The sequence below is a fragment of the Lepidochelys kempii genome, chromosome 9, assembly GCF_965140285.1.
Source record: "Lepidochelys kempii isolate rLepKem1 chromosome 9, rLepKem1.hap1, whole genome shotgun sequence".
In the NCBI taxonomy this organism is placed as follows: Eukaryota; Metazoa; Chordata; order Testudines; family Cheloniidae; genus Lepidochelys; species Lepidochelys kempii.
In genome coordinates this window covers 75,469,483-75,491,366 of record NC_136388.1, presented here as the reverse complement: position 1 = coordinate 75,491,366, position 21,884 = coordinate 75,469,483, and the positions used below count along the sequence as shown (strand labels likewise).

Sequence of the window (21,884 nt, the reverse complement as noted above, 5' to 3'; positions counted from 1 at the left end):
TAAAATCAAAGAGAGGGAGGGAGGGAAAGAGGAGAAAGTTGGACAGAAATGTTCTCATTATCTCTCTTTTTCATGCCCATAGCTGAACTGTATATTCACTGGGAGCTGGCACACCGTTGTGACTTTGCCAATAAAGCCCAAACACCCAGTTAGAATGTGTTTTTTGCAGTCAGTGTCCAACGCTAATCTCCTCGGCAGTGTATACTGCTTCCCACTGAGTAAGTTTGTCATTCTGTGGTCCCTGTATTATATGCCGAATGACCACCAGCTGAGAGCATGAATTATGAATAGAATGGACCAGCAGTAGTCAATGGCTATTTGGAAAACAGTGGAGTGGCAGTCACCAGTAAAGTAAAATTTAAAGTCAATAGGCTAGATCCTATGTAGATCAGACCAATTTATCTCAGTGTAATGTTAGCAGCTTCAGGGGAGTTACTCCTGATGTACACGGATGTAGATTAGAAGAAAACGAAGCCCTTTGCTTCAGAGAGTTGTTGTCAAAATAGCAATGGTGATGAGAATTCAGAAATTGATATTTGTCTTGCCTTCATTCAGCCAGTCCTTTAGTACAATGCGTTTCAGTCAAAGTAACATGCCCTCACCGCCCCCCACCCCAACCAGTGCTTTGGCTCTTTGATTCCAACTGCTTTGACCTTCTGAGATTGCTAGGCTGAAATTATACTGATTTGAAAAGCTGATGAATTAGGCTAACCACATGTATCCTGTAGTTTCAATAACCAATTATCCATGAACAATTAAAGGGTAAAAGTTTTAATTAAAGGGTAAAAAGTGCTTCACACTTCTAAAATGACCTGGTATGTACAATACACGAAGAGGTAAAATGTTACTGCTGTAGTGACACTCTCTAATTTCCTCAGTAGCACAGTGGTCCTGTTGGAGGCCCGCTCTGTGTTCATCATGCAGCCTAGTGAATGTTCAGTAAGGTTTCTTTGATATCAGTTGAGGTCTCTGTAGTCCTTCAGCTGATTTAAGGGGCCAGCTCCTCAACTGTGGCTAAAGAACGTAGCAGCTCAGGATGGGGATGGGAATGTAAAATGCACTTCCTCCATCCTGGGCTGGCTGTGCACTGGGCCAGTCCCTGGTGTTAGTTAGAACAGCTTGCAGGCTACTCATATGCTATGTTGGCTGCCTCTGGCCCCGGATCAGCCAGATTTGAAGAAGCCCTCTTCACACCCCTCATGCCAGCAGCACAGGAGCTGCTACCTCAGGTCTCTGTATTCTGAAGGTTCCTCTGTACTGGGATGATCTTCTTGTGGCTGATTATGATGGTTTTAGGGCCAGAATTCACCAGATATGCTTCCCAAAGCATCAGAGAACAGTGCAGAATCTGGGTGATTGCCTTTGTGCATGACATTCTCCTCAGCCAACCTCATCACATGCTACTTCTCAGCACAGCCCTCTCTGAGAATGTGTGGAAGCTATGAAAGGGCAATAAATGCTCAGCTCATCAGCATTATTCTATGTGCCATACTGATCTGTGAGTTAGAGCTGGTTTCTGTGGGCACATGGGGTGGCACGGGAATGGAGTTATAAAAAGACATGATATACAGAAAAACACTGGAAATACTCTCAAGATTTTTTTTTTAAAGAACTTATGCTTTTAAAAAAGAAATTATACCACTATTATGCTTTTGAGAGATCAAAATTTTATGGGCCAGATTCTGGTGTCATAGTGGTGTAAACTCCACTGAATGAGCTGAATTACTTCAGATTTACACTGGTGTAACTTATGTCAGAATTTGCTCCCGTTCCTTTTCTGTAATTCTTGTCTCTTCAGTATTGTCTCATCATTTCCTTATGCTCCCTACTGCCAGTTTTTAGCATCCACCCATTGTCTCTGGTCTTGCACTTGGACTGCAACCTCTTCAGGGCAGGGACTGCCTCTTTGTTATGTGCGTCTGCAGAGCCTAGAACAGTGGGGCGTGATCCATAACTGGGACCCTGAGGCACCATGGTAATACAAATAACAATGTACTGCAGAGAGCAATTTGTATTGTGTGTAGGGAACAGTCCTGCTATGACAGGGAAATGAACTTGGTTATTATCTAACAGGCCTTTTGTATATCTAATATTTATGAGTCTTTGATTCCAAAAATTGAGGTTAAGTCTTGATTAGAATCTGTCAATGTTGCACTGCTGATGGCAAACAGATTACAGGAAGTGGACATATGCAATATATTAATAGTGATATTAAAAAGCTACATTAAAAGAATGTTACAAAGTTGCAAAGTAAAACACTCAAAAGTTAGGAAATGCTAGAAATAAGGAGGCCCATGGAGGAGGTGCTAGATCTTCTCAATGAAATATTTGTAAGAATATTTTAACATAGGCAAACCAATGTATTTTTCCCCCTAACCTCATTCTGAGAAACAGCTGAACCTTTTTTGCTGAAATTTTCCAGAAAACATCAGCTGGAGGCAAATACCCAGGATTGAAAATTTCAGCCCAAATTGTTAAAGTTTGCCAAACTTATAAGGAACTGAAAACAGGGTCTTATAATGGAAAGAGTTGGGCAACATTAGCTATAGGTGTCCTACCTCCCTACAATAAATGTAATAACTTAGCATTTATTTATTAAGGGCCAGATCCAAATACCCTTACTCACACAGAGTAGTCTCTTTCTGCACAAGTAGTCTCACTGATTTTTAATAGAATGACTTGGGGAGTAAGGTACTACTGAGTGAGTCTCAGCATACCAGAATCTGCCCTAAACTAAGTCTTACATTGTCTTGGAAAGGCTATGATATAATTTTTGCCTATCTAGCATGTTCCTCCAACCAAGCTATGTACCATATATAATTGCTTTATTTTCTTTCCTCAGTATTATTGCGTGTGCCATGGGCATGAAACGTTATGTGGAGGCGAACATCTCTCTAAAGTCTCACACTACAATCAAATACTTTATGAAGATGTGGAGCAGTGTTAGTGATACCCTTATCTTCATCTTTCTTGGGGTCTCTACCATTGGAGACAACCATGAGTGGAGTTGGTCTTATATTTGCTTTACCGTCATTTTCTGTCTTATTTGGAGAGCGCTAGGTATGGTGAAAAAGCTGATTTTTCTTTGTGGGAATGAAATGTGCAATTTCGGAGTTTATTATGTATCACATTTAAGTGTAGGAGGGGAGGGACTCTTTGAAAAGTACTGGTTGCCTAACATTCAAAATGTAATCTTTAATTCTAACTGCTGGTTCATTTAGTACTTCCCTTTGTATTTCTACCATGTTTCCAGTTCACTTTATCACATCCTTCAATAGAAAATTTGATTGACTCCCTTTGTTCGTGTACTGGTTAAGATAAACTGGTTCTTGAGCTAATGGGGGTGATCTTGTTGTTTTTGGAGCTGATCATCTTGAGCGTGAATCTTATTGTCTCTTCTTAATATGGTTGTAGGTCTTGGGCGCAGACTGATTCAGATGAGTGCCTCAGGATTGGCTTGGATTCCTGAGTACTCAGCTGTTCTAAAGTGTATTCAAGGGCAAATGCTGTCTTAACTGGAAGAAATAAGTCATGTATTGGCTTGGTTGCATGTGAATCATTGCCATTAGCTGGGAAGGTGGTGGACTGGATGTTATGTATAAGCAGTTCTCTCTGCTGGCTGAGCTAATGAGCTGTATTGTTAGCTGGAGAAGCAGAGGCCTGTGTTTTGCAGTGAAATGTGAATCCCCATGCGCATCTATGTAGCTGGGTGATCAATCCAGAGTCCTTATACACAATGTGTTGCCATCTCTTACAGTAGATGTGGGATGGACGTATTTTAAAACTACTGCAGTAACTGTACTTAAACCCAGGCCAGATTCTGCCTGGCCCTTATGTGGGTACAGTGGGCAGAAAGCATGTGAGAAACCCATCACCTGCTTGTTTGGTAACAAGAATTTCAGTTCCTGCACTGACAGTAGCACAGGAACTGCTCCCTCCTACTGCCCTGGGGCTTGCACTGTGCCCCAAAGAGGGCAGGGAGGATGGAGGTCCATGACTCCATCCATCTGTGCCCTGTCCAGCAGAACTGGCTACCTATGCAGGAGGAGCAAGCTGTATCCCATAAAGGGATGTGACATCTGGCACACAGGATCTCTCTGTCCTGGAACTCCTGGACCATTCTGCTTCCCTGTGGAAGAATGTCTTCCACTGAGATGGTATAGCGGTGCACTGCCCATTATTATGAGCTATGTCTCCAGTTGAGCCTAGAGATAGGAATCAGTTTGGCTTGCTTTCCTGAATAGATCTGAACGTCACCACGGAATAATAGTAAATGGCTAGTAGCATTGATACAAAATGTGAAATCTAGCAGGATGCAGCATTTCTGAAGTCATTTCCTCCATGTCACCATCACTACAAAACACATGACTTGTGGTGTATGAGCCATATATACCATAGGCCAGATTTCACCACCCGCACTCAGTGCTGGCTTCGCATTTTACTACTTTAGTTTTCAGTCAGTAAAATCCCTGTCAAACATGTTTGGAATAGTTCTACTGTGGAGACGAACTTCCTTGTTGTCCAGAAATATAGAGAAACAGATTTCTGCCCCAGTCCTCCAGTCTGACTGAGCGGTGTCAACTTTACATTCCTGCCCCTAATCCTGGGGCTACCTCAGTGTCCGACACAAGTTCAAGCACCCTCTGTGCTGCTCTAATTTATGTCAGGTAATTATGGCCCTTAAAGGCACTTACACCTGCTATAGATTGCAGCACTCTGGACATGCCCCTGTCCTTGTCAACTTCCTGGTCTGCTCCCTGCACTGGGTATGTGATAACCAGGAATTTTCACCATATTTATTTGTTGGTATCTCTATTTTAGGTGCTTAGATAGACTCCACTGGTCTCACCTGCCCCCCTCTTAGTGTATCTTTATAGTCCCTTGGTGGCTCCAGCGTGGAAGGCATGGAGTGTAGCTGGGGCTAGAAGCAGCAAAGAGCTTGGGGCCAGACAGCAGTGTAGCGGCAAGTAGGGTTGCCCAGAATCTCCAGGAATGAAAGATTAATCTTTAATTAAAGGTTATGTCATGTGATGAAACCTCCAGGAATACATCCAACAAAAATTGGCAACCCGAGGGGCAAGGCATCTCCACATGGAGTCCCTAATGTACTCAGGTCTGAGGGGTAGAACCCCTGGCCTCTTCTGTGAGAAGCATTGCCCTTAAATGGGAAAATTGGAAGGAACCTGTGAGCTGATGTCCATGGAGTTTCTGTTCTTTGACACAGGTTTTTCCTGCATAGAAGAGCACTGGGGCCTTAAAATGGAGGCGGCCAGCAAAAATGTGAGAAGCCCAGGGTTTGGTAAAGTTTTGAGTTAGCATGTCTAAGAACATAAGCAACTGAGGGGAGCTGCAGTTACATCAAGATATTTTTTGCAGAGGATAATCCACACTCTCTGCAGCACATGAGGGAAATGATATGAACCAAGACCTCTGCAGCTGTAAATTCTCCCATAGGAACAGCTTGGAAATGTTAATGGGCAAATGGTATCCTTGAAACGGAACAAAACTGGAGATTAAACTAGGCTTCAGAGCCGGGCACTGCGATGTTCAGGATAAGATTCAGTGGGTAACAAATAGTGGATGAACACCTCCCCTGATGATCATGTGGAGGCCCCATGATTACTTTTTCTCTCATCTTATATTTTTAAAGCAGAGGGCTAAACCTCTCCTTTACTCAGCAACCCTAGGATACTCCCAACCTTATTTTTTTAGGGATTCTTCCTTGCTGTCATAAAAATAAAGGATATAATATAAATATAAATAAATATTTTGGAGGAAGACGTCTCCAAGTGGGCTCTTTCCCTGTTCTTTGTTTAACACGCTTGGTGGTGGCAGCATACAGTTCAAGGAAAAGGCAGTTTGTACCTTGGGGAAGTTTTTAACCTAAGCTGGTAAGAATAAGCTTAGGGGGGTCTTTCATGCAGGTCCCCACATCTGTACCCTAGAGTTCAGAGTGGAGAAGGAACCTTGACACTTGCCATAAAGGACACAACACATGCTCCTAGCCCAGAGTTTGGAGACATTATATAAACAAATACTATGCAAATATAGAGACTTAATATATAGCCTAGTATTGTGCCCTGTTGTTCTATGTCTTTGTTCTTCTTTCTTTACCTACCTGGGCACAATGTATAGAGTGTTTTATATAGGAGAGATTTTCCCTCTCACTATGGCCACTCTTTGCTCCATAAAAGCCCCTTGGCCAGCAGTAGGAGAATTCCCCTCATGCAGTTATGGGAAACACAGGGTCCCTTGCCTGTCCCAGTATGTTGGGGTGCCCCATGCTACAGCAATTCTGAGCAGCTCTGACTGTCTGACTTAGAGCACTTCAGACACCTAAATAATGCTGGGGTCTCACCAGCCCAGAATTCTAATGAAGTAAATGTGGCTCAAAGCCTTAAAGTGAGGAAGTTTACACTGCCAATGCCTGGGCATTTCCTAAGCTGTAGCTAATAAGAGGACTTCCATTTGTGGGTTTGTGAGTCAGGCACCTTTCACAACCACTTCAATTCATATAGATAGTTTGTTAGAGAAACAACACACCTTTTTTCATATAGAGCCATGACAGCTAGAACTCAGGCATGCTAGGGAAAGGTTAGCCATTTAAATGGGCAAGTTAAACAAGACCCAGGGCTAACTTGCTCTCCCCGTCACTAGCTTATAAACTCACACCTGAGAATACAGAGTCACTCATGGGTGGGGAGACCAAGACCAGGTTCTAAATGGGAGCGTAGGGATAGGCCCAAAATCCTTTTCTAACACACTTGAAGTTGAAAATGATCTTCTTAAATCCTGAAAAAAGGCTGTGCCCTAGATATTTGCTGGCTTTTACAGTAACCAGACAAAAACCAGACCACATGTAAGCAGGTGCAACCCCCAAAGACATTTTCCAGTGTTTGTAAATGGTCAGGAAAATGGGTGAAAGTAGTAAAGGAGTGTAACTTGCACTGATTTGACATTCAGGGAGCATGATTCTCCACTGCCCTGCACCACATGGAGTCACTGACATCTGTGCAAAGTCAAGGAGGGGTGTTTGACAACCACTTTGCACAGGTGGAAGGGACCCCACAATGGAATGGAGAATCAGGCCTCTTGATACTGGGATTTAATCCTGGAGCCCATATAGGCTGATCAGACAGCAAGTGTGAAAAATGGGGACGGGGGTGGGGGATAATAGGAAACTATATAAGAAAAAGCCCCAAATATTAGGACTGTCCCTATAAAATCGGGACATCTGGTCACCCTAAGCTTGTAGCTACCATGCAGTCTCTTTTCTCTTTTAGGGATGCTTTTTATAACTTTTAATCTTAAATTAAAGATGCTTTTAATCTTAAATTAATGTACAAAGTATTCACAAGCATAGCACATTTTTGAGAAGAAAGGTGGCACCTAGAATTTGTGAACGCTGCTTCGTAGGGTGTCTGTTTACAAACCACTAAAGCAACCAGAAATACCTTTGTGGTTAAAACTTGACCTGACCTTTAATAGGCTCATCAACAAATTACTTAAATTGGATACTCAGTGATTATCAACAAGACATGGCAGGATGTGCTTTATTGGCTATTAATAGATGACTAGATTTGCTGTTAATGACAGAGTGCCATAAATGCACCTGGAAGCACATTTATTGGTCAATTATGCACACCCTTGAGTGTTTTACTATGAGAAAATGGTTTCCTTTGTTTAAAATGTTTGTTTTCAATGAAATGAAGAAAGTATTCTGAATTATTTGGACTCCCCTTGTTTGAAAACAGCTCATGGCAGGAGGGTGACAAACAATGACAGTAACAAACATTAAAGTACCTAACAAACTGCTCTGGTGTTCCAAGAATAGGCAGTAAACCTCAAATTCTCTATTTACTTATCACATGACCGGAAACGGTTTAATATTGTAAACAGAAAGAGCAAAGAAGAGATGACACCAAAATCAGCCCTGTAATAATTAGGTGCAATTCCCATTGACTTCAAAGAGCGCCAGGCCAACATTCATGCAGGGTTGAATTTCATTAAACATTTTGGTCTCTGGCTCACCTATTTACAATATTTAGGGTATGTTTGCGCTTGGAGCTAAGGGTGCAATTCCCAGCTCAAGGAGACATACTCACACTAGCTCTCATCAAGCTACCATGCTAAAAATAGTAGTGTAGCCATGGTAACTCGGGCAGGGGTTGGGCTAGCACCCCCAAGTGCATACCCATTGGGGCCTGGTGGGTTTGTACTTGGGGTGGCAAGCCCCTCTCGCTACTTACCACTACTCATGTTTCTTTTCTTTTCTGTAAGAACGTTTGTAGCTGGGTTTTTTTGGCAATCTGAAGACCTTAAACCTGAGAATAAAGCTCTTGTGAAAAGGTCTTTCTGGCGAGAAATTTTTGATCTGATTGGACCAGCTGGGCCCTCTCCACCAGGTTCCAGGTCCCCATCCCACTTGTAGAGCCACTCTGATTCTCTCGCTGATGCTGCACTAAATCAGGAATAACTCTACTGAAGCCAGCAGAGTAGAGTCACACTGGCATAAGTTGGAGGAGGTCTGAAAAGTGAAGAAAAATGAAGCAGTTGAGAGGGTGATAGCAGCCCCCAGGACGCCAATATTTTGCCATTCTTTAAACAAGTTAGAATTTTCTGCTATCAGTTTGTTATGGTGCTTCTCCAAAAGGAGAAATATTTTGGCCCAAATAGTTAATCATATGCTACGTCTTCAACCAAACAGACCCTGAGTTAATTTAAGGGACATAAATGATAATTGACTGTATGACTGGAAAATGTATTTATTACTAACCAATCCTACTTAAAATTAATTTGAGTGTGAATTACTGGCTGCGTTTGGCTCTGGTCTAGTTGTGAAATAAGTTTCTATGTAGCATTTTTTCAAACTAAAAGTATTATTGTCAGTTAGATAGAACATTAAAAATGACAACTGGAGTCCTTGTCATTATCTACTCCTCTTGGCCTTAATTCCCAGGTGCTTGGGAGCTGGGAATACATCATGGACACAGTTCCAGTTAATCATGTTCGCTATTCCTGAATATTCCAAGATTTCTTGTTTTCTCCAAATTGTTCCTCTGTGTGATAGAAATTGGTTATTGCTAGTTATCAGAGCGTATGGGGAGGTGTTTGTATATTGTTGTTTTTAAAGTTTATTTCCCAACAAATAAGGTGGATGATGTCTTTAAAACATTTTTAAAAAAAGCTGTAGTGATTTGAGGGGGCAGGGGAGAGAATTAATGACCCTCTTATGTTATCAGCTCTCAAACCAGCCATTAATCTTGAAGATTAATCTTCAAGAAATGAAATGTCCAGGTTCTCTGTTGTTATTGCTTAATTATACTCACTGTTTAGTGGTTAAGGGCCTGATTCTGATCTCATTTGTACAGGTTCCATTGGTGTAAATGGAGTAAGGCCTGATTCACACAGGTGTTAATGAAGTCAGAATCAGGCCCTAGAAGTTCAGAGCCATGTACATGTTTCTTTCTCAGTTTCTGTAACAGGGATATTGTCATTAATAGACCCACAGTTTGACCAACTGTAACTTTTTTCTTCTGTTTAATTGCAAATGATTATAAATTGCATCAATTGCTGTGGCACCTTTCATAAACTTCAAGTTCACATAGTATTAATCTCGATGAATTAGAGACTGCCAAATACCCCAGTTTAAGGTAATTTATATATATATATATATATATATATATATATATATATATATATATATATATATATATAATATTTCATGTGCCCTGGCTGTTGGTTAAAACTAAATGCAGTTCAAAAGGTAACTGTAACTAAATTATTTAAATAAACCAGATTGCCAGTTTGCCCTTGAGAGAGTATTTATCACCCAGAAAATCCAATAATTAATTACCAATCAGAATGAATCAACTACTGTTTAAGTCAATTCCCAGGGTCAATTTCCACATTAGTATATTGATGAATATGAATTCTTGGACCTGTTCATTACTGTTAATATGAAACAAAGTGACTTTTAAAATATTTTTTTAAACTGCCATCAAAACAAATATGTTAATACACTGTATTGTACTATAATAGTTATTATTTATTAAATACTCAGTTAATACTTAGCTCTTATTCACTAACCTAATTTGTATATTTTAGGAACACCTCAGTGATGGCTATGTACATAAACTAAAACTCTGGGTAAAACCTCATTCTTGTTCTAAAAGGAACCCCAGTTTTAAGAGTAGATCCTGACATCACACAAGGTTGACAGTATCTGACAACGGATATTACCAAAAGATCAGTCTAATGTCTTATATATATGAGACCTACCAAACCATGGCCATTCAACACTATTTCCTGTCTCCTCCAAGTCAGACATAACTGGGTCTGGATTCTTAGCTATTCTGGGGCTAGTACCAAACAGATAGAAACCCAGTGGATCTGGCCAGTGGAGGAGCGTAGTATATTACCAAATTCTTCCCTGCCCTATTCCTACTTATGTGTAATTTGTTCACAAATGTAATAGCCACTTCTTTCAAGCTGTTTCCTGCCATTATGAATGCTGTATAAGTTCTCTTCTTGCTTGCTAATTTCCCATCTTCTTTCCTGCTTTAATAGGGGTTCTTGTATTGACTTTCTTCGTGAACCGATTACATGTAAACACCGTTACCAGCAAGGATCAGTTTATTATAGCATATGGGGGTCTTAGAGGTGCCATCTGTTTCTCTCTGGTTTTCTTGCTCCCTGACTTCCCGAGAAAGAAGCTCTTCATTGCAGCCACAACTGTAGTTATTCTCTTCACTGTGTTTGTACAGGTAAGAATACTATCAATATGATAGAATGCCTACATCAGTCCAATTATTGCACAGTGCATGACAGTGTTTTTGTTTCAGATACATGGCTGATACTGACACTTTAGATTTAGTGTGGACTCTAATTGGACAAAAGAATTGAACATAAAGCTATCAGACCTTTCCTTGTATCAGGCATACGGAGGTTAGAATTCTTACTGAACGAGGTAGGAGTTGGGAGAATGTGTCTTATATTTGTGGTTGACAACAGTTGCTGAGTACCACTGTTAGGCCTTGTCTACATGAGTCTTTTCCATATTGACAAATTCCATCTTTGCACTGGTGTAGCTCTACCGGGGTAATAATGATGAAAAGGTTAGTAGGAAAAAGCTAATGTAGATATGCCTTTAAAGCGAGGCCCTTAGGTATTTTACCAAGGAGCAGAATGAGCACCAAAGTAAAATACACTCTAGGATTTGATACCCGATTAAGGAGAAAAACAGGTGTTATGTTGGGTATTGTCACAGAGTTGCCATCTCAGAGCACCCCCTCCTGGCATGGGATGACCCTGCAGGAGCTTTTACCTCAGTTTCCTCTTCTCAGGGCTCCTCAAGAATACTTCTCAAACATACTCTGGACTATGAGATGGGTTAATTTATTAATATCAAATCACAAAATAAACATCAGTGCCATAACTCAAAAGGTTCTGGCTTCATTGCCTTTGGTGATCTGAGGCTCTTTGTCAGTCTCAGTTTTGCTTTAGGCTGGAGGGCTCTCATGCTTACCCCCTGGAGTCCCCCACTAGAGTTCAAAAGCTCAAATGAAGCAATAACACAAACACCATCCATCCAACCTGGGCTTAATAAAAGCCTCACATTCCTCCTGGGCTTTTCCCAATTCCCTGCTTGTTGCAGGGCCGGATTAACCTTTTGTGAGCCTGGCGCTAAACATATTTGTGGGCCCCCATGGGAGCAATTGAGCGTGATGTGGGGAGAATGGTCTCCGGAGCCAGGGGCTGACCAGGGGCCTGGCATGACAGGGGTGGCCCCACTCCGCCGAGCCCAGTGCGGGGGCACTATTTATAAACCGGTAGTTGCCAGATGCACAATGGCCTGCCCAGTCCTGTGCTGCCAGCATGTCCCTTCCCCTCAGGGGTGGGCCTATGCCACGCCACACATCCCCCCTGCCCAACACCGGAACACCCCCCCGATTCCCTATGGCGAGAGCCCCCCCCGGCCTCGCTATGCCCAGAGCCCCCATCCACCACAAATGCACAGTGCCCTGCACACCACCACCCCTGCCCACCACCCCCCTGCCCACAGCCCCACCACAACTGCCCAGCATCCCACACAGAACCCCCACTCCTGAGTGCCTCAACACAGAGATTTTTCCTGCTTTCTCACAGCCCACCCCTACCCACACCCTCCAGAGACCCACTCCCACACGCCCTGCCTCCCGGCTGCACTCACCGGCCCTCTGGGAGGTGACTGTGTCTGCCAGGCTGAGCTACCAGTGCAGCCAGGGCATGGAATCACTCCAGCCCCTTGGGAGTGCTGCGATCAGCCAGGCCAGGGCCTGCCCTGGCTGGGCTCCCTCAGAACCCACTTGCCTGGAGGGGCCCAGCCAAGCCCTCCACACTGCCCGCCCCCCTTAACTGGCCAAGACTGGCCAGGCTTCTGCAAAAGTCCCAGGCGGCTCAGCTCCAGGGAGACAGGTGGAGCCCCACAGGTGATGAGAAGCAGAGACTTCCCGGAGCCGGAGGAGCACTGGGGTCTGGCCAGGAGGCAGAGAGAAGCCGGTGGGTGGGGCTAGGGGGTGGCAAAGAGCCCTTGGCCAGTCGGTGGGGAGGACGAGAGGAGCAAGTGGTGGGCGGGGGAGGAGAGCCAATGGGCTCCCAGGGTTTCAGGGCGCAGTGCAAACAGAGCAGGCCGGGGCCCCTTCTGAGCATGGGCCCAGTTCCATGGCGCCACTGGACAGGGGCCACAGGGGCACTTCCCAGCACTCCCTCTTGCTCCAGCGGCTCCTCCCATTCCCCAGGCCATCCAGCTAGTGGCCTGTCTCCCTATTCTCATGGAGCACCTGCAGAGCTTTCTGCTCTCTGCATTCATTCTCTCAGGCAGCGAAAGCCCCACCTCTGCTCTCTCTGCCCTGACTCATCCAGACTCCTCTGCTCTAGGGCCCAGGTGCCCTCTCTTAAGCCATCTGAGCATCAGCTGACCGTCACAGGTGCACTAGCCTCTTCCCTCTTAAAAGGTCAGTGCTGTCCTGTGACAGGCATATTTGGATTTGTAGTAAGATGGAACTTTAGTTAAACCCTCCTCCAGACAAGGTCAATTCTCACTACACCAGGGGAGAGAACAAAGGAACGGAAGCATTCTAAATCCACTTATCACTAAGGGCAAGATTTTTAAAAGTAACTAATGATTTTGAACATCTCAGTTTTTGGCATGAGACAACTTAAAGGGGCCTGATTTTGAGTGGGTGGTACTGATTTTGAGAGGCTCAGTACCTTCTGAAAATCAGGTCTCTTTATGATACACACAACAACTGGGGCAATCAAAATCACTAGTCACTAGAAAATCTTGGCTTTAGTATATATGTCAGAGATAGCTTCACATACATATAAAAAGGGAGGTGTTAGCACTTTATGATGTTTCACTGAAAGAAGGCCCTGCCTTTGTGATAACTTTAAATTGCCATATTGTCTTGCATTGAAAAAGGATGGGGATGTGTAGCTAGTTAGATAACTAAGAAAAATCAGACACAAACAAAATAATGGTTCATTATAGTCCAGTTCATGGAAAGAGTGGATTTTTAAGGGGTTTATTATTCCTCAAGAATAATATGACAAATAAGATGATACCACACACGTTAGCCAAATGCTCTTGTCTTACAGCCCAAGGTGGCTCGAATATATTATCTTACTAGTAAGATAAAAAGATCGAAACTTTGCCAACAAAGCTGAGTTTGGAAGCATTCTGACTTTATCTAGATGTTTTGTAATGATAAGAAATGGAATTATGAAAAAGGATCCAGTGAGCTAACAGCACAATTGTTAATCTCTGTATCTCACAAATGATGTAATTTTTCATAGATGCTTCTGATTAAGGTTCAAAATTTGTTTCCATGTTTACTTAAAGTGAGGTAAATTAGAGAATCTGCCACTAGTTGCCATGCACTGAAGTTAGTCCTGCTTCTGTTCCTCCGAATCTGTGGATATCTGCTTTATAGCTGTGGATATCTGCATTTGTGGACCATGTTTGTGGATCGTGGATGGATGCAGATCCAAATTTTATATCTAGAGCTCTGCAAATCTGTGGATATCCGCGTACCTTGTTTGCGGATTGTGGATCAGATGCAGATACAAATTTTGTATCCAGACAGGGCTCTACCTATTTAAATCAGTGGAGGTTTTGTTATAGACTGGAATAGAATGGGGATCGGGTCCCTAGAATTTTAAGAGTAATTAAATGGCCCTTCTGTTAAACAGGGGTACTGGAACAATTTGTATAGTATATATTGGTAAAGTCTGTATATAGTGAAAACCATTTCAAGCCAGGGAGTGTGGCAGCACTCCCCACACCCCAAGTTCCAGCACGTATGCTGTTAAATGATATAATTTTACATTGGGATTCTAATGGCAATCTTTTTTAAAATGTTAGTTTCAAAATACTTCTATCTATATGAAATTTCTTGCTTATATAATTCTGTTTCAATATATGTTGGTCTCTCTTTTTTACAATGTCCCACTTTTATTTTAAAATGATGACTAATTCCCCTTTCTTATATGTAAATGAAGGTGAAAGATTTCCCATCATTTCAGTGTATGCTAATACTGAAGGTCATTAAGACCTACTTTGATTGTGGGGTCCGTTTATAACTTGTGTGCTTCCCTTTAAGGAAAAATGAACATCTCTTGGCATTCAAGTGCCATCTAGTGGTTAAAATATTGCTAGACACTTTTAGTTTGCTAACGAGTTTGGCCCTGATTCTCTGCTGTCCTGCACCCTGTGTTGTAATCATGCTGCAGCAGCAGTGACTCCATGGTTGCATCAAGGTTCCTGATTAAAGCCCAGATTTCATCCTCCCTAAAATGCACTTGCACAGTTAGTTCATCTTGAAAACTGGTACGTCAGGTCAGGGCCCAAGCTGAGTTTGTGGTACAAATTTGGGATTATCTGGTCAGGGAATTCCCAAAACTGTCCTGTTTTTAAAAGTACAGGGTTAGGTTTAGGGCCTTTATTTCCGCGTAACTGCTTGTGGGAAGCACATGGTGCTGATATTCTTGTTTCCTGGAATGAACATAGCCTTATCTTCTCACTTTCCCCTGTTCCACTGGTAGAGTTGGATGAGCAAAGCAGCACAGTAGATCCCAGGGCAGTTCTGCTGCATGTATCTATATGGGGCAAGATTCAAAAGGTCAGTGAAAGGGGTGGCACCATTTAACACAGCTCCATGGGGGTTTCTTGCACCTGTGTGCACAAGCTCCATACAGATTCACCAATCCAATGGCTGCCCTCCTCCCCGCACCCACGTCCCATCCTGTAGAGGGTGTGAAGCAGCTGTTGAGGCTTCAGAAGCCACATTTAGAGATGCACAGTGGCTTCACTGCTGATCCACACCCAGTGGGAGAGAATTTCTTCCACATGTACCCCAGCACACTGCTCATGCTCAGGCTGCATACGAGGTAAAGATTCACACTGGTATGTTTTACAATTAACCTCACACAGCAAAGCTTCTGTGCCTCCTCATATTTGATACGACCAATTGGGCAAAACCAGTAATGATCTTGATATACCAATGTGACTGGGCCTGGAGTTGAGTCAGACAGGCAGCCAGATCTCTATTGTGGAACATAATTTTCAATCCTATCTGGCAGACTGAATGGAGTGAGTGGAGGCCGGGGGTGGGAAAAGGGGAATTGGGTTTAGGTTGACAAGTTTTAAGATGCAAATGTGGGTGAGAAATTGAAAAGATCTGGTCACTTGGCAGGACTGCTCCTGCAGAGGGACTGAGTCCCTGACAAAGGTTGCTCTAAGGCAGCGGTTCCATTCCGCAGAAGCTTCGTAAAATAATTCTCAGGATAGTGGAAGGGCTTTTGTGTAACCTCAGAGCTCAAATGGTGATGTCATCTCCATGAAAAGGGTGGGACTCCCCTGTGGGTATGTGTCAATAGAATGACCCTTTGACCTTGAGTCATTCAGCAGAAACTTAGTATTCATGAAGACTAGCTTGATTCAGATTCTTGGTACCTGTGGCATCATGTAGCAGAAACAGCCAAAAGAATCAGAAACATTTAAACTTGCTTAGAGAAACAACAACCTTGACATGCCCCAGCATAGAAAAAAATATAAAAACGATAGATCAGATATTAAAGAAAACCTTTTAAAAACCACCGAGTGTAAATTGATCCCATACCCTATGAAGTCAATGGGAGTGTTACCAGTTACATCAGTGGATGCAGAACTGGGCCTGGAATGATTACTTCAGTGTCCCAGCATTCTTCATAATGCATTTCACCTTGGATGGAAGGGGGAAGAAAGAAATGATTTGTTAAAAAATAACATTCACGGTGCTGTTGTTTTTAAAGCTTTTTCTTTATTGATGTACGTCAGCAGCTTGTATTAATAATGGTGCAAATCCTGACCTCAGGGAGAGCTTTTGTGTGACTAAAGACTGAGTAAAAATGGCAGGGCATAGTGTAGTTGGTCTTGATGCTGGTGCAGAGGGGTAAAGGGATGTGCAAGGAATCTTGAGGGAACACAAACTGCTTCTTTCTCTTGGAAAGCCCCAGCTGATTATCTGGCAATGCTTTTACTAGACCCAAAACATTATATGTAAGCAGTTAGGTGTGGCCATGCATGGTTATAGCCATGAAGTATATAACCCAGTCATAATGTCTATTTTGGTCTGTCTGAACCTGTGGCAAGTGCATCCTCATCATTCCTAAATTTACACAGCAGGACTGATCAGTAATTTTGTGAAGTTTTTTGGGCAATTGAAAGATGCTCCATGCTCCCAGACTGGCCTGATGTATGCCATTTGCACCATAAAGTCCTCAAAAGAGCCTTTGGTTTGTCCTGAATGCCACAAAGGAGCTTCACTGTTTTTTCTCTCAATGTCATTTAAAAACTAAATGCCATGTTCTCCATTTATAGTTCACTCTCTCTGCCTATTCAGACCGTGACTTCCCTGGTGAAATTGCTAAGGAGGAACTGTTAAATTGTAAAGGTTTTTGTTTTGTTTTTTTTGTGTGATGTGGACACTTGTCCACTAGCAACTGGATTGACACCAGTAATACATTTCACACAGGTTATATACAGCCATCAATCTGTACGAAGGCCATGATCCAGCAAGTTTATCCATGTGGCTGCAGGAGTCTCCCTCCCCTCAGCCCCCCCGCCAGAACTCTGTTGAAGTCAATGGGGCTCTGCACAAGCACAGGGGCCTGCTCGTATAAAACAACACTCAGGATCAGAGCCATAGAAATCTCTTTCTGTGTATGTGAGAAGTTGGGAGTCATGGTCACAGAACTCAGTACTGTCAGTTTAAAATGAAAACAAACCCAGCTGATTATCCAGCAAAAGACAAGAGGCCAAATTACATAGGCGCTGCTTAATCTGCAATCTGTGTTATTTCTAAATTTGTAAGATTTATATTATTTACACTGAATGTTGATGAATTCTGTATTGACATTAGTGGTTAAAATGACACATTAATTGTTCTTGCAATTAAAGCTGTCCTCCGTGCCAACTCTTGTGACATTCAAGAGAGCATCAGCGACTGTATCATTTCTGCTGCAGGCATAGCATAGGAAAGCCATTTTTTAAAGTGGCAAACTTAAGAGATATAATGGATTGTAATCACAGCAGAACATCAGAATTTCTCATTCATGAGGCCATGGAAAGATTTTTTAAAAACTTTTTTCCTCCTCCCTCACCAGTTAGAGTCATAGATAAATCACAGATGCTGACAGTAAAGATTAATAACAGATGACACAGTAAATCAAAAAGTTAACGAACCCAGGACCCTCTTCACAACAGGCAAACACTTAGCTTGGCTCTGCAGGATGTGGAGTCCCTCCTGCAAAGTGCTCAGCACTGTCATCTGTTAACCTGTTTAAATTTTGACTAGACCTCTTTCTACAAGACATGCTAGTGCTCACATGGAAGTTTTAGGCTTTACAGCTGCATGAAATTTGTCATAGGAATACTTTATTCACCAAAACAGGAAGTTTCAGGGTGACCAAAACTTTTTAATGGATTTAGGTTTAATTTGGCAAATAGTTTTGACTGAATGAAAAATGAAAAAATGCATTGTATTTTTTAAATCACAATGAACTGTTTTGACATTTTTGAAATATCATGCTTTGATTGTTCATTTGGAAATGACATTTTCTTTCTAAATTTAGCTAGATTTGTTTGAATTATTTGCAAAGGGTACAAAAAAACCCACCTGAAAATGTAACATAGTAGAATGAAAAAAAAAAATTTTGGATCAAACAAAATATTTTGTTTATCCTGAAATGTGTTTAAAAAATTCTTTAGGTGAGAAAAAAATAAAAAAAATCAGTTTCAATTAGACTCTAAATGTTCCCCCCTCCCCCCCCCCCCAGATTTTTTCAGTTTGGCCACCAAACTGAAAAAATCAATTAATTGTGGCTTTTTAATAGACTTGAGGCAGAAATTACTGAGTGAGGTTCTGTGACCTGTATAATGCAAGAGGAAATGCAAGTCCCTTTTGCCTTAAAATCTATGAATATGTGACAGGACTGGAATCGTTAACATAGCTTGTCTGTTGGTAAATAAAGTTTTTGGGCTGCAAACAGGTACAGAGTTTTTCACAGGCAGTGGCTTCACATATTGAAAAGAGCAAAAGAGCTGAGGAGAGAAACTGGCCCAAAGAACTCTTCTCCCTGGAAACAAGTCAGGATTGAGTGCCTCGGGAACTGTGTTGCTATGCTAATTTTGTGTTGACGTGGGTGATGCTGTTCAACAGCAAATTTTCAGCACAGGATAAAACATATATAACTAGAAAACGTGCTGGTCCTTTGAAAAGTTGCTGTGTTGTGAAGAAAGCCTGATTTGTGTGTGTGTCATTATGCTGCAGGGAATGACCATCCGTCCTCTCGTTGACTTATTAGATGTGAAGAGAAAAAGAGAAAGTGCGCCCACAGTGGGAGAACAGATTCACATCCGGGTAAGTGGCTCAGCAATTTATGCCTAGCCAAAGGGTGGGTGTGATTGCAGCATTTCAATTTGGTTTGCTAATAGGCCCTGATCCTGCCAAGCAAATTGGCTGTGAGGACCCTTCGGCCCTTGCAGAGTCCTATTTAGTTCAGCGGGGGTTTCTGAATGCAGATTCCTTTCAGGCTCAGGGTCATATGAAGGTAGTAAGCTCTGCTATTCTTTATTTGTATTGCAGTAGCACACAGGGACCTGATCAGGGTGCCATTGTGCTAGATGCTATACCTTCCCCAAAGAGTTTACAGTCTAACCTAACCTGGTCCTTTCCGCCTGTCTGGAAGGGATCAAGGAGGCAATGGGGGGAGGGGGCGCTTTCCTAGTTGGGGAATGACCCGGCATTGGTGCCCTGTGCACCAGGCACTAGCCCCAGCTCTGAACCTAGTGGTAAGAAGTTAGCATATAGGCTTAGTTGTAGCTCTGTTTTTTGTGTTTCTGTGGGGGTTCTGGCTGGCCACTAATAATCACCACATGCTAGAAGGACACCCTGCAAAAGAAAAGAGCTGACACCAAAGGAAAACACAGCCCCAAACGTGGTCAGAGCTCTGAGTTGCGGGGACTGGCTGGGACATGATAGCAAGTCGAGTGGTAATGTATATGGATATATTCGTATACATGGCAATTACATCTCTCAGCTTCGATCCCTCAGCAGCAGCCTGCTCCAAAGCCCGCTGAAGTCATTGAAAAGACTCTCATTTGATTCATGCCACAGAAGTAAGAGCAATTAATCCTATTCTTGGGATGAAGATACTCCTGACACAAAGAAGGGCTCCTGTGTAGTAATTTTCCATGTCCAGCATTTGTTGTAAGTCAGCTTTAGCCCACATAAGCACAAATATTCACCCCCCCACACAAAAATATACATTGGAAATGCCCACTTTAAAGGCTTTGCAAACATAGGCTGGGCAGGGGCTGAGAAGTCCCTTCACCTGGTTTATGCAGAACAGCTACCACGCTGTTTGCTGCCCTGCTTGTGTGCACAGGTTCTGCACAAATAGCCCGCAAAGAGTTGTCAGGTGAGCCCCAGAGCAAGGCCGGGCCCCGAGGAAGTGGTAAATCTAATTGGATGTTAATTTGTAGCTTCAAATTGCAAGGGATTATCACACTCGAAAAACCAAATGTACATCGTTTCCCTAACACAGCAGTACAGAGTTCTAAACTAATTTAATTTGGTGGACTTGGCTCACTTCCTATTTGAGGTTAAGTATCAGCCATTTCTATGAGCCTTTATGTAATTGGAAAACTTTATTTAGTGTGTTTCAGCACTGGTAGATCTGAGTTGGTGTAATATTAACAGTTTCTAAAATGTGAGAGGTGAAAGCACTACAATTATAAAGATAACCTCCCTGAGGTCACTTTTAAACAGCTACACGAACAAGAGAGGAAACAGGCACAGAGAGGCTAAGAGACTTGCTCATAGTCAAGCAGCAGATCAGTGGCAGAGTCCTCAGTAGATCCCATAAGTTTACACTCCCTGGACAGTTCCTTTATCTACTGCATCTAGGACAAAATGGGATACATCCTCAGCTGTGACAAATTTCAGCTCAGAGCAGCTGTAGGGAATGGGGAGGACACTATGGTGGCTTTACACTTGGCTCAATCTCAGTGCTGGTCTAAGTTCCCATGTGGTTGTTATGCCAGCTGGGGATTGCTCGAATGAAGTGTGCTTTGGACAAGCTCCCTACTACCTCTGATATGCCCTCACACTAAGGGGCCAGGTAGGGGTGATGTAGAACTGGCTACACCAGCTACTCGGACAGAGGATTCCAGCATGCCAAGGGACTGCTCAGCTGCCCATTTAGCATAGTTTAGAGTACCTTTGTACCACTGCAACAGCCAGAGAGTCTGCAGTGTGGGCCAGAATCTAGCGCACTGTGTCCTACATATCACAACAAATAGGATGTTTAAACATCATTTGGAATCTAGTCCATTTAAAAACCTGAGTCGGTAGCAATTCCAGGTAGTACCCTTGTTTCTGAGTCTCACTGCCAATACTGATGGTATTACAAACACAAATGAAACAAATAGGGGAATTGGTATACAAGGAAAACAGCTCGTGAAAGTACACAAAATGCTGCCAAACTCGCCCATGAAACAAACTGGAGAGGCTTTGTTTTTTCTCTGGTCATGGCAGTGGGATATTTTACTAGGCAGTGTCCTTGAAGCATTTTGTCAAAGGTAAAGTATTAGTTATGAATAGAATTTTTTTATGGCAAAGCATTTTTACCTGAGTACTAATTCCTAAGGAATATTTCTTTTCTCTTTTTGACAACAACAACAAATAAAATGAAAACACAGGTGTTTGCTCTGAAAGCACTTGTAGGAAACAGGCTTGGCATTTTCCCAATTAGTATGTATTACAGAGCTTTGTCTAAGGTTAATGGAACAGTTCAATAGGCTGAAGAGGCTTTTCCTATAGCAAACAGGAACCACTTCCTTCTTTTGTTAGAGCATGAATGGTAAATCATCTCTAAAGATGTGTTTATTGGGTAATGTGAGCTGAAAATAGGTATGTGCTAATTAAGTAGACACGGTAACGATACAGTTAGCTAGAAAGCAGGCACTCAGGAACCCAGAGGAAGCTTTCTTCCTTTAATTTATTTCTTCAGAGGGGATAATTGTAATGCTCTGCCTGGGATCCCTTTTTACCATTTTGACTGAAAGACACAATTTAGGATTTTTAAAACGAAATATTTGCAGTGTTAGTGTTATAACAAGCGGGTCTAATTCTGCAGTCCTTAGACAGCCTGAACTTTTGCATGCAAGAATGGAAATGGATACCCATAAATATGAGTAGATGTGCCGATCTGCTGCCTTGGTGGATCAGTGACCGCTCTGTGACAGTGGCTCCGAGTGAACTTCACTCCATCAGCAATGGTGATGCACAGTCACAAATGGA

The 21,884-nt window shown here is 42.6% G+C and overlaps 1 protein-coding gene across 3 annotated transcripts in view; it reads left to right on the top strand.

Annotated features, from left to right (window-relative positions):
• LOC140917648 (sodium/hydrogen exchanger 2-like) overlaps positions 1 to 21,884 on the top strand; it is a 75,330-nt gene that overhangs the window by 13,690 nt on the left and 39,756 nt on the right. For all 3 annotated transcript variants that reach the window (XR_013636273.1, XR_013636274.1, XM_078854240.1), the window contains exons 4-6: positions 2,843 to 3,060; positions 10,570 to 10,766; positions 18,852 to 18,941. Coding sequence is in view for 1 of the 3 variants with exons in the window: in XM_078854240.1 (XP_078710366.1) it covers positions 2,843 to 3,060; positions 10,570 to 10,766; positions 18,852 to 18,941 (505 nt within the window). In the remaining 2 variants the exon portion in view is untranslated. The remainder of the gene's footprint in view (positions 1 to 2,842; positions 3,061 to 10,569; positions 10,767 to 18,851; positions 18,942 to 21,884) is intronic.